The sequence below is a fragment of the Geotrypetes seraphini genome, chromosome 2 (genome assembly GCF_902459505.1).
Source record: "Geotrypetes seraphini chromosome 2, aGeoSer1.1, whole genome shotgun sequence".
In the NCBI taxonomy this organism is placed as follows: domain Eukaryota; kingdom Metazoa; phylum Chordata; class Amphibia; order Gymnophiona; family Dermophiidae; genus Geotrypetes; species Geotrypetes seraphini.
The window spans coordinates 375,056,659-375,068,980 of NC_047085.1; the positions used below are offsets into that span (position 1 = coordinate 375,056,659).

At 40.7% G+C, this 12,322-nt stretch overlaps 1 protein-coding gene across 6 annotated transcripts in view; it reads right to left on the bottom strand.

Moving 5' to 3' along the window:
* EPB41L4B (erythrocyte membrane protein band 4.1 like 4B) overlaps positions 1-12,322 on the bottom strand; it is a 449,748-nt gene that overhangs the window by 273,045 nt on the left and 164,381 nt on the right. For all 6 annotated transcript variants that reach the window (XR_004538081.1, XM_033930624.1, XM_033930625.1 and 3 more), the window contains one exon: positions 3,738-3,816. Coding sequence is in view for 5 of the 6 variants with exons in the window: in XM_033930624.1 (XP_033786515.1) it covers positions 3,738-3,816 (79 nt within the window). In the remaining variant the exon portion in view is untranslated. The remainder of the gene's footprint in view (positions 1-3,737; positions 3,817-12,322) is intronic.

Here is a 12,322-nt window from a genome sequence, read left to right on the forward strand (position 1 = left end):
TGCCAGCAACTTTCCTTCCTCTTGCCCCTCCCCTGTGCCAGCAACTTTCCTTCCTCTTGCCCATCCCCTTCCCCTGTGCCAGTAACTTTCCTTCCTCCTCTCCTTCCCCTGTGCCAGCAACTTTCCTTCCTCTCACTCCTCTCATTCCCCTGTGCTAGCAACTTTCCTTCCTCTCACCCCCACCCCTTCCCCTGTGCCAGCAACTTTTTTTCCTCTCACCTACTCCCCTTCCCCGTGCCATCAATTTTCCTTCCTCTAACCCCTCCCCTCCCTGTGCCAACACCTTTTCTTCCTCCCCTCCCCATATTCTCCTAAGTGAGGCTTGCTTCATCAGGTTGCAGTATAGGCAGCAAATCATACATGCTGCCTGCCACTAACCTGGAAGCTTCCCCTCTGCTGCAGGGAGACTTCTGTATTAGTGGCAGTCAGCATATGGGAATCACTGCCTTTACCGCGACCCGCTAAATGACACTGTCTAAAATTTTGTGCAGCAAAGGGGAAATTCTGCATGACTTTGCAATTCTGTGCAAATTCTGCATTGTACAGAATTCTGCCAGGAGTAAATTATGAACAAATGATCATAAGATTCTAGGAAAACGAACAATAAATAAGCCTACGTTACCATGTAGCTCAGATGAAATTTTGAGAGATCAAGGGTATTGCAGTTAGACAGCAGGACCGATAAGGTGACAACGATTCACCAAGGCAGGTAACAGGTAACCTGCTTCCACAAACCAGAGGAAGAAAGAACATATGGCAGCTGAAACAGGTATCGAAGAGGGAAACAAAAGGAGAGGATGAGGAGGCTTATGAGATGTCCATAACATTGAAAGAAACATGACCTGCCAACAAGTCAAGCACCAATGGTATGCTCTCAAGTTGCATGAGCAACAAGCTCTCAGTAGGGTCAGCACTCTATCAGAAGACCAGAGAGTGAAGCTAAACAGGACAGAAAAACAAGTGGTAAGTGAAAAATAAACTAACAGAAGAAAATTAGCACACAGCCAAAATGAAATAAGGTTAATAAGTGGTTTGGGATCAACTGTGCTCATAGAGGTTTACATTTCGGGCAATTTTCTAGACAGGTAGTCACTGTTGAATAATACCAAAAATCTTTTTCTTTTTGAGATAGAAAATATTTAGGGAAACAAAGAATCTAATAAAGTGGAGGAGTTAAATCAGAACTGACTGCAGCATTTGATATGGCTCATCAAAGACTGCAGAAGCTTTTTTGAAAGCAGAGGATGAAGGGAACTATGTTTAAACAGTTTTCTTGGCGAGAATAGACAAAATCTAAGAAATGATTGTTGCAGCTGTCAAAAATTCTTTTTGAACCACAGTAGCTAAAGGGGGGGGAGGGGTGCCCCACTGTTTGATTATCTCATCTTTCTTGTTTAATTTTTTATAGTTCCCCTTCATTCTCATCATGAAGTTAAAATCTTGTTTCCTCATGGATAAATCAGATTTGTAGAACATAAAGCAGCTTAAATATCTAGAAATGTTACAAGCTGGCTAAAGGCTATTCAATTAAATATTGGTAAATCCAAGGCACTGTGGGTAGAAAAAGGAAACAGAAAAAAAAGGAAATTAGATTAAATTACAGCATTCATATAGGAGCTTGGAAATCTGGTTGGACCCAGCTTTCCAATTTGGTGCCTAGTTTCAAATTGAAGCGACTGTCCTCAGTTTGCATGTGGCTCAAACTAAAAGGCTATTTGAGCCCCCAGAAATTGCACTAATTCAAATAAAGCAGTAAGACTACTGTAATGCTATTTATATAGCCCTCCTGGGTCACAGGGGACAGTGTAGGCCTGAACCCACAACCACAGGGTGCCGAGGCTGTAGTTATAATCCCTGCAACACACACTCAGACAGCATATGGTATAAAATAGCAAGGCAACCATTGTCTGATAGAGATGGCAAACATAATTAAACCATGGTAATACATAAAATGACAAAATATGGTATGATGAGACACAGCATGGTAAGCGTAGAATGGCATAACATAGCATGGGTGACAAAGTGAGACACGACTTGGCAAATATAGTAAGACAACTGTGCATAGCATGGAAGACATGGTACAGTAAACAATGAATGGCAGGAGGTTACGACCAGGAAGTTACTTAAAAGGGAGAGCTGAGGCTGGCGCAAGCAGCAGCTTGAAGATGCTGCTTGCGCCAGCAAAGAGCCAAAGAGGTACGGGGTAGAGAGGATAAGAGGTGTCAGCGCCCCCACCAAGACAACGCCCAGGGCAGACAGCCCCCCTTACTACTCCAGTATTTGCTAGGGTTTAATCTAAGATGGGGTTGAGAGAACTACAGGGTAGGCAGATGTTTCTGAGAGAGATTAAGTGGTGCACCAAGTGTTTTATTTAATAAATTGATGAACTGAATGTTTTGTTTTGTTTATATTTTATGATATTGTCAGCATGACATTGTGCTATTTTGAGCCCAACCTTAAAGTTAACCTGAGGCTTCTGGCCTACCCAGAGTGTTAGCCAAGGGCTTCTAGGAAATATTACAAGTCGGACCCTTGGATAATCCCTGGTGCAGGTAGACTGAATGTCTTTTGGGGCAGTGTTTACATACTGTATCTTACATATCATTTTAATTTGCTGGCAATCTCTGCGGCTCATGTAGCAGAGGTGAAGAATATTCAAGCTGGCTGTCTCAGCTGACAGTCTTTGGACCCAGGGGAGTACTTGTTGTCCCGGACAGCCTTTTGATGTAGTGTGCAGTGGTAGGGACAACCAATAGTCAATCTGATAGCTTTGGCAGTAAGCAAGAAAGCAGACTCATCAGCTAAAAAACCAAGTCTGGAGGCGCCGGACTGGACGCTTTAGTTCACTCATGGCTGGGGAAAGAGATGTTTTACATGTTTCCTCTGTGGCTTATGATAAGACTGGGTTCTCCACAGAATAGCTCTCCACCTGGGTTTTGGTAATTCTACTGGTTCTGAATTGGCCACAACAGCCTTGGTATGTGGACCTAGTTCAGCTGTAGAGAGACAAAGGTTTCAAATTACCAATGCATCTAAATTTACTGTCACAGGATCCGGTCTAGGTAAGCCTAAAGTGTGTCTAACTTTCAGGTTTGGCCCAGAATAGCGCAATGTCATGCTGACATCTATGTGTAAATCATCTCACGTGGCTTTTGAAGAGACTCTCAGACAAATAGATCTAAATAAGATATTTGGTTGAGCAAATCTGGATAATCTCCAGTACTGTACTAGTTTGTTTCAGTTCATCGCAGCACCAAATGAACTATATTTAGGAGCTTCACTTCCAGTAAATTTTCCATTTGTAGGTTTGTACTCATGCTAAGGGAAGTATCTGACTTTTACTGAACTAATATTTGTCCACTTCACACCATATTATTAAAATCATATGAATTTAAAATGTTAAAAAAAAAAAATTCAAGTGGCTGATTATTTTTTGGGTCTTGAATTCTAAGCAACGGAAAGTAGGCGGAAATATCATATGGTAGTCTCTATAAATCTATTTCAAATTTTCTATATGCATCAACAAAAAAAATGTGTAACCTTTTTTCAACCATAATTTATGCCCTTAGCCAAGAGAAATTTTTACTCTGTCTTTACATAAGGCAGAAGTAACCAGGATTAACTTGCTATTTTCTTAGCCAATTAAATCACATTAGCTAACTTTTTTTTTTTTAATACAGATCAGATTTAAAATTTGCTGCATTTATTAACCATTACTTAATAATGGTTATCCTTACCTTGTGAACTCTTCATGAAGGTTGTTAGGCTCTGATGAATAATACTTAATTCGAAAGTGTAAAGTATAGGGAGGTCCAACTGTTTATTAGGAAATAAAAAATGTATGATTTATAAAATAAATACAATAGAATTTTTTTTAAAAACAAATTCAAAGTAAAATCTACCAATCACAAAGAATATAATTCATGATTATAATATAAGAAAACACCACTTTTATCCAACACTCTAATATAGAGTTAGTTATGGCCAAATACAAAGTTGCTGTTACAGTTTTAAGGAGGAGCTAAAATTAATGTGATCCCATGGTATATATGAAACACCCTAAAGTTAATTTCTTTCCCCAAGAAAGACTGTTGGCATTCCTTTCATGAACTTTATAAAAACGGTCATGGGACATCGAGATCAGAAAAAGCCTTTTGTAAGGCTGAGAAATCTGGACATCTTAATGCAGTCTTTTGTACAATACATATATACAATATTCTGATAGTAACAGTATTGTATATTTCTAATTACCCATGTTGAATTTTGTAGCCAATCTTGCCTGGTATCCTTCAAATATTATTACATAGCATTCTACTTTTAAATATTGTAATGGAATATATGCTGACTTTTCTTGGAACCAATCAACCAACTGTAAATTAAATTACAATATGGTGATCCACAGGAAAAGCTAAATCAATTTTTCACTCTTTCAAAAATCACAAAGACAAGGGGATACAGTGAAGTTAGAAAATATCTTTGTGAGTGGGAGGGAATTAGTTAACGTTAAAGCTAATGAGAGAGAGAGAGATACAAGTTTTCATCTAAACTGCAATTATACGGTATCTTACATAAACTCTAGCATTAGATTTAATGGGGTTGTATTTTCTGAAATGTGTATGACATGTTTATGTATGATTCGCTGATTGTACAGTTTTTGTTGATGTGAACCGCCTAGAACTAAATGGGGTGGCGGTATATAAGAATAAAATTATTATTATTATTATTATTATTATTATTATTAAAACAAAAAAAAGGAGTAAACGGTTTTCACTCAATGAATAGTTAAGATCTGGAGCTCATGTTAGTGTATCTGGGATTTTTAAAATGTGGTCAATTTCCTGAAGGAAATGTCCATAGTCTGCTTTTCAGACAAAACATGGGGAAGCCATGCTTTTCCTGGGATCAGTAGCATGGAATGTTGTTACGATTTAAGTTTATTCTATGTACTTGTGACCTGAATTGGCCACTGTTGGAAACAGAATACTGGGCAAGATGAACCATTGGTATGACCTAGTATGGTTATTCTTATGTTCACTTAAAATGCGCATAACAACATTCTCTCCTCATACAATCATATTGAAGCCATACTAAATGTGTTCTAGTTCAATGTTTTGTATCCTGCTGAGTAGACAACTTACGGCAAAATACCCACAAAATGCAAAGTTTCCCTTTGTCAATTAATAGATGTGTTACTGAGATTAGCCTTGCTAATTGCTATATTGATCAATGTATCAGGTGTTTAAGGGAAAACAATTTCTCTGCTGATTTCAGAGTCATATTGGTAACTTGGTCTATCCTCTCTGGCAAGCAGCAAACGGAAATTAGTCAATTAGTGGACAGAGACATTATTACATAGCATTTCCACTGCAAAAAAGCAAACAGTTGACTAATGTGGTTGAAATGACTTGTTGCTTTATCGGTGCATAAAAACAAGCATTGCAACAATTAAAATCTTCAATGGAAATACAATCAAACCTCGGTTTGCGAGTAAGGTGGTTTGCGAGTGTTTTGCAAGACGAGCAAAATATTCCTGCAAATTGTGCCTCACAAAGCAAGCACTAACTTGATTTGTGAGCCCCCTCCGCCATCCGGTATCCCCCGCCCGCGTGCTCAAACACAATCCCTTACCCCGATCTGGCACCAGCACCAATGCACAGGATGTTCTGGTGCCCAAAGATCTTCCCTCTTGCCTGGGCTGGGCCTTGAGTATCTGTGCATGCTTAAGGCCTTATGGTTCTCACTCTCTCTGAGATTCTCGGAGATCTACAAGAATCTCGGAGAGAGCGAGAACCATAAGGCCTTGAGCATGCACAGATACTCAAGGCCCAGCCCAGGCAAGAGGGAGGATCTTCGGGCACCGCATGTCCGGTGCGTTGGTGCGGGTACCAGTGCCAGATCGGGGTAAGGGATTGTGTTTGAGTGGATGGGGAATGCCGGATCGCGGAGGGGAGGCTACATGACATGAGCGGGGCGATGCTGGTTCTCAGGGGGGGGGGGGGGTGGAGCAGTGCCAATGGCCTCGGGGGGGGGGTGGGGGGGGGGGAACGAATCAAGCGAGTTTCCCTTACTTCCTATGGGGAAACGCAATTTGATATAAGCAATTTGGTTTACGAGCATGCTTCTGGAATGAATTATGCTCGTAAATCAAGGTTCCACTATGTGTGCGCATATATATATATATATATATATATATATATATGTACATACACATACATATACATACATATACACACACATTATATATATATATATATATATATATATACATACACACACATTATATATATATATACACACATACATATATATATATATACATACACATACATATACACACACATTATATATATATACACACATACATATATATATATATATATATATATATATGCATACACATACATATACACACACATTATATATATATATACACACATACATATATATATATATATATATATATATACATACACATACATATACATATACACACACATTATATATATATATATATATATATGTGTTTAAGCCCGTTACATTAACGGGTGCTAGAGTAGATGTCTGTGTCTGGGTTTTTTTTTCCTTGTCTCTCTCTCCTTGGACGTTGCCTGTCTGTTAATTTTTCTGTCTATATCTCTCCCTATGTCCTTAGTGCCCTCAATGCCTCCTTCCTATGTTCTTAGTGCCCCTTCCTATGTCCTTAGTGCCCTCCGTGCCTCCTATGTCCTTGGTGCCCTCAGTGCCCCTTTCTATGTCCTTATTGTCCCTTCCTATGTCCTTAGTGTCCCTAGTGCCTCCTTCCCATGTCCTTAGTACCCCTTCCTACGTCCTTAATGCCCCAGTGCCTCCTTCCCATGTCTTTAGTATCCCAGTGCCTCCTTCCCATGTCATCAGTGCCCCCAGTGCCTCTGTCCTGCTTAGTGCCCCTTTCTATGTCCTTAGAGCCCCCAGTGCCTCCTTACTATGTCCACATCACTATCTTCCAGAATCTGTCCCCCCCCGATGCCAGCCTGCCTGCATCCCTCCCATTCCAATGAGCAGCATTTTTCCTTTTAACCCCCCCCCCCCCCCGCCACTACTGTCGCCGTGCAGCCGACCCCACTGACCCTCCCACTGCTAGACGATCGACATACCTCCCGGCTCCAGTAGCGTCCGAGACACAGGAAACACGTTGCTTTGCTGCCCTAATTTCCTCTGCCGCATCTTTGAAGATGTCATCAGGGACGCGGCAGAGGAAATCAGGCCAGTAGAAGGACGCGAAGCAGCATGTTTACTGTGCCTCAGACGCTGCTGGAGCCAGGAGGTTTGTGTTCGTCTCACAGTGGGAGGTTCGGCTGGGAAGGTCAAGGGGGGTTTTGGGTGTGCCGGGTAGGGTCGGCGCCTGGGGGGGGGGGGTGAGTCGCAGCATGTTATCTGCCGGCGGTCATAGTTCCTAGAATAGAACCCTAACTGCGCATGCATACTCTTACCTGCCACGGACATACAGATCAGGGAACATGCATAGAGTTATGACTGTCTTGCCAATTCTGTTCATTTCTGAGTCTGAGAGATGGCTCATCTTGATATCATAGTTTAATGCATACCCTGGGATGATAGGGTGGCATTTCATATATAAGCCACTGCTTTAATTCTGGATCAGGTCAGTAATAAATTTGAAGATCTATCTGAATTAAATGCTGGTTTCATTTGACATCCTATAGGATACATATCCATATTATTAAACAAGCATCAACACAATTTCATAGTAACTGGTACCTTTGTTGGCACACTCAACAAGGAACTAAAGATCAAGCAAGCAAGGATCCAAAATTATTCCTTCACTACCTTCCTTGGCACTCTACCTATTCTGTGAATACAATAGAACCATACCTCAATTCAGGCTGGAATTATTTGCAATTCAGTCATAGGAACTATTCTCCGAGGACAAGCAGACATATTCTCACATATGGATGATGTCATCCACAAAACCCAGTATGGACACTGCAAAGTGCAATATCACTTTAAATCAGCCTTTCCATCCGACATTGACTCTCAGTTTTCCATGGAGCTGAAATGCTAAGTCTTTGGATTCTCAGTACTTCAAACTTAGAAATCTTTGTTGTAGTTTTCTTCATTTGTCTCATTTCTTAGTCATTTTTTTTATTTTTTGCCTTTGGACCACTTTAAGGTCTTTTTTTTTTTTTTTTGCCCCAAGGAGCATCAACATTTTTAGCATACTTTTCACATGAGCTCCCTGGGCAATCAAGCCTTTTGACTTTGCATCCGCCATTTCTCCCTCCATTTCAAAGAGGGTACCGAGCAATGGACTCAAAATATTTGGACCAGTTCAGGCTCTATCCAGAGGAATTGGATCAGATTTTGATCACACCGATCATTAAAAGCCCTAAAGAATCTCCTACCTTGGCATCTAACTATAGACCCATTGCTAGTATTCCTAAAAAAATTCTAAGGAAATTAAGGATAATTCAGAATACAGCTGTTTGATTGATTTTTGGTTTAAAAAATAACAAGCATATTAGTCCATATTATCGTTTACTTCATTGGCTGCCTTTGGAGGCAAGAGTATTATTCAAATTTTTCTGTATCTGCTTTAAGCTGATATCGAGATTGTCTCCAGATTACATTTTTCCTCATTTTGTGTTGCGTAGACCATCAAGAGAAACTAGAAACTTCTACTTATTTGCTTATCCAAAAATTAATGGGTGTAGATACAAGACCTTCTTAGATAGGACCCTAGCATTTCAAGATGGTAGGCAACAATCTTGGTTAGTTAATTGTATTCATCAAGCTATGTTATCCTATTGCTGTTTTTGGAAATTAATTAAGACCACTTTGTTCGATAAGTTTATTACTTAGTGAGTTTTATTATTGAAATTCTATTTTACAAATATTTGTATTTTTTACTGTATTATTGTATTTCACTAATTGTCCAGCACTTTTTAGTGTAAACCGCCTAGAACTTTTGGTTATGGCGGTATAAAGTTGTTATTATTATTTGTTTACTAAACTTTTGGAGGGTCTAGTTAACTCAGAACTAACTACTTATCTGGATAAGTTTAATATATTACAGGACAATCAGTTTAGATTTCAGTCAGGTTTCAGTACTGAAACAGTCATGGCCTCTCTGTTAGATTATCTTCATACATTATTTAGTAAAGGTACAAGTGCTTTGATTTTGCAGCTAGATATGAGTAGTGCTTTTGACCTGGTGGACTATACTATTCTTATTGACTGTTTTGAATCTATTGGTATTTCGGAAATGTCTTAAACTGCTTTCGAGGATTCCTGGGTAACAGATCATACCAGGCGTTCAAAGACGATAGTCTTTCTTACCATTGGGAAAATCTATGTGGGGGTTCCGCAAGGTTTGCCTTTATCCCCCACTTTGTTTAATATCTACCTTGCTTCACTGGGAAACCCTTTGCAAAGTTTAAATCTTAGGTTTTATATTTATGCGGATGACATCACTATAATCATCCCGTTAACTTGTCTGACAGTCGAGATTACAAATATTTTAGCGACCATTCTGAATCAGATTGAACTTTGGATGATTGCATTTAAACTGAAACTAAATCCAGAAAAAACTAAATTTTTTCTTGCAACTCCTAACAATAAGATCAAAGAAACAATGATACATTTGAATGGTCTCGCCTATACTATACAGTCTATAAAAATATTGGGAGTGACTATAGATAGATACCTTACTTTGGAACAGCATACTGAAATATTACTCAAGAAATGTTTCTCGGTGCTTTGGAAACTTCGCACCATTAAGAAATATTTTGATGAAGCTTCATTCCATTTGTTAGTGCAGTCATCTGTTTTAAGTATCCTCGACTATTGTAACATCATCTATCTGGGTGCCTATAAGAAAATCTTTAAGTCTTTGGATTTGAGAGGGTTCAAAATACTGCAGTTCAACTGATTTTTGGTCTGAAAAAAATGGGAGCATATTACTCCATATTATCAGAAACTTCACTGGTTGCCGAATGAATCCAGAGTTTTGTTTAAATTTGCTTGTATTTGTTATAAATCAATCATTTGTTCACATACCCTTCTGTTAAATTATGTTGTTATAAGAGGCTTCTTGAGAGAACCCTCTCTTTCCAGGCTGCTAAATTGAATGTTTGGTTTGGAAAAATTATGCTAGGAGCTTCTTCCTATTTATATTTTAGAAAATTATTGAAGACACAATTATTTGATAAATTTGTATCCTAATGCACTCTATTGTCTTTTAAAAATATTATGTAATTTTTGTGCTTTACTATCTGATATATTTTCACTATGAATTGTATTTTTCACTGCATGTTCAGCTTTACTTGTTGTGAACCGCCTAGAAACATTCCTGGTCTGGCGGTATATAAGAAATAAATTATTATTATTCAGTACTTAGGGTCCTGAAACATCAGGACACTCATTGTGAACTCTGTCTGCATATGCAAAAGAGGTCACTAAAAGCCTGTCCAATCCAGTGTAATAAATCTTTTGGCTCGGCATAGAAATCCAGAATGGAGGGGGATTTGGGAACCAACGATCATCCTGCTTCAACACTGATATCGACACCATGTACACTGACGCTGAATAGAGAGTGTTGACTATCAGCCTCTTTTCAGAGATATGACTTGACAGTCTTTGTTAATGCCTCAACAATCAGGGTAGGCATTATGAAAGAAAGCTAAGTAGTACAAACATTCCTCCCCTTTTAGGCATCACACAGTGTTTTGTCACAGTGATCTACTTCCTTGATGCACAGTAAGCATTGATGCATAATGGAGCACTCTCCATCGCTGCAGATCATGTCTCCTCCAAGGCGTGACTTGACATTGAGATTAGAGAATGACACGGGGAAAAAATCTGTCCCCGTCACCACCCCACCATCCTCTGCACCGCCCCGTCACCGCCGTTCCCTTCACCGCCCCGTCACCGTCACCGCCATCCCTTTCACCGCCCCGTCACCGCCACTGCCATCCCATTCACCGCCCCGTCACCGTCCCCGCTGCATCCATATAAGCCTTAGTACTGTAATATTTAGCTTATTCCTTTCTTATAAATCAAAGTTCCTGCTGCTGAACTAGAGAAAGAGATGTTCAGCTGACAGGGCTTTGTTTATAAATTTTTATCAACACAACTAAAGCAAAAAATAAATAGAATTTTTTTTCTACCTTTGTTGTCTGGTTTCTGCTTTCCACATCTTCTCATTCAATTCCTTCCATCCACTGTGTGTCTTCTCTCTGCGTCTTCCATTTGCTGTTACTGTGCCTCTCCCTTCACTCCCCCCCCAATTGGTCTAGCACCCATCTTCTTCCCTCCGCTCCCCCATAGTCTGGCATCTGTCTTCTTCCCATTCTGTCTTCCACATTTCCCTTCAGGGTCTGTTCCTCTCCACCCTCCTTCAATGTCTGTCCTATTCCTTTCCACCACCACCCTTCCCTCCCTCCTTTACCATCTGTTCCTTTCTACTACCCTTCAGCTCCTCTCACGTGGCTTATCTATCTACCTTCCTCCCTCTTATTTTCATGGCACGTTACAATGTAATTTGTGCAAGCCACTGGAGCCTGCGAGCTCGGTCCCTGTCCCATCCCCACAAACCATCTCGCTTCTGTGCTCCTATTTTCCCCATTTGTAATATCTCCCCTATGTATCTGCCATTGCCCCCCCCCCTGTGTCCATATACCATCCCCTAGGCATGTCCCCTTTATGTCTCTGTCCCTATGCCCCATGCACATAATTTCCCCTCTTTCTGTTACCTTCCTGTGTCCAGATTTCCCCTATCTTCCTCTTCCATACCAGTGTGTCTCTTCTTTTCAACCCCATCTAGCTTTTTTCCCTCTTTCTTCCCCCCCCCCCCCTGCTTCTAGCATCTGGCTCACCTGCCTGTCCTTCCCTTTCTTTCCTGCTGTGGATTTTTCTTCCGTTTTCATCCCCTTGGCCCAGAATCCTTTTCCCTTTCACTCCCTCCTTCCAATTTGAGCCGGGAACACTAGCGATCGCACGGTCCCCGCAGCCACTACCTGCCTGCCCAATCGATCCTAGTGTTTAGCCAGCTCTCTCCCTTCTCCTCACCTTAGTTTATAGGTTTTCTTTTTTGGCGACCCGCACGCGCGGCTGCTCAGTGTTCAATCTTCTGCTCTGCTGCAACTTCCTGTTTCCGGTTGCGTCAGAGCAGAAGATTGAACACTGAGCAGCCGCGCGTGCGCGGCTCTCTGATAGCGTGCGGGTCGCCGAAAAAGAAAATCTACAAACTAAGGTGAGGAGAAGGGAGAGAGCTGGCTAAACACTAGAATCGATTGGGCAGGCGGGTGTGAGCTGCGGGGACCGCGCG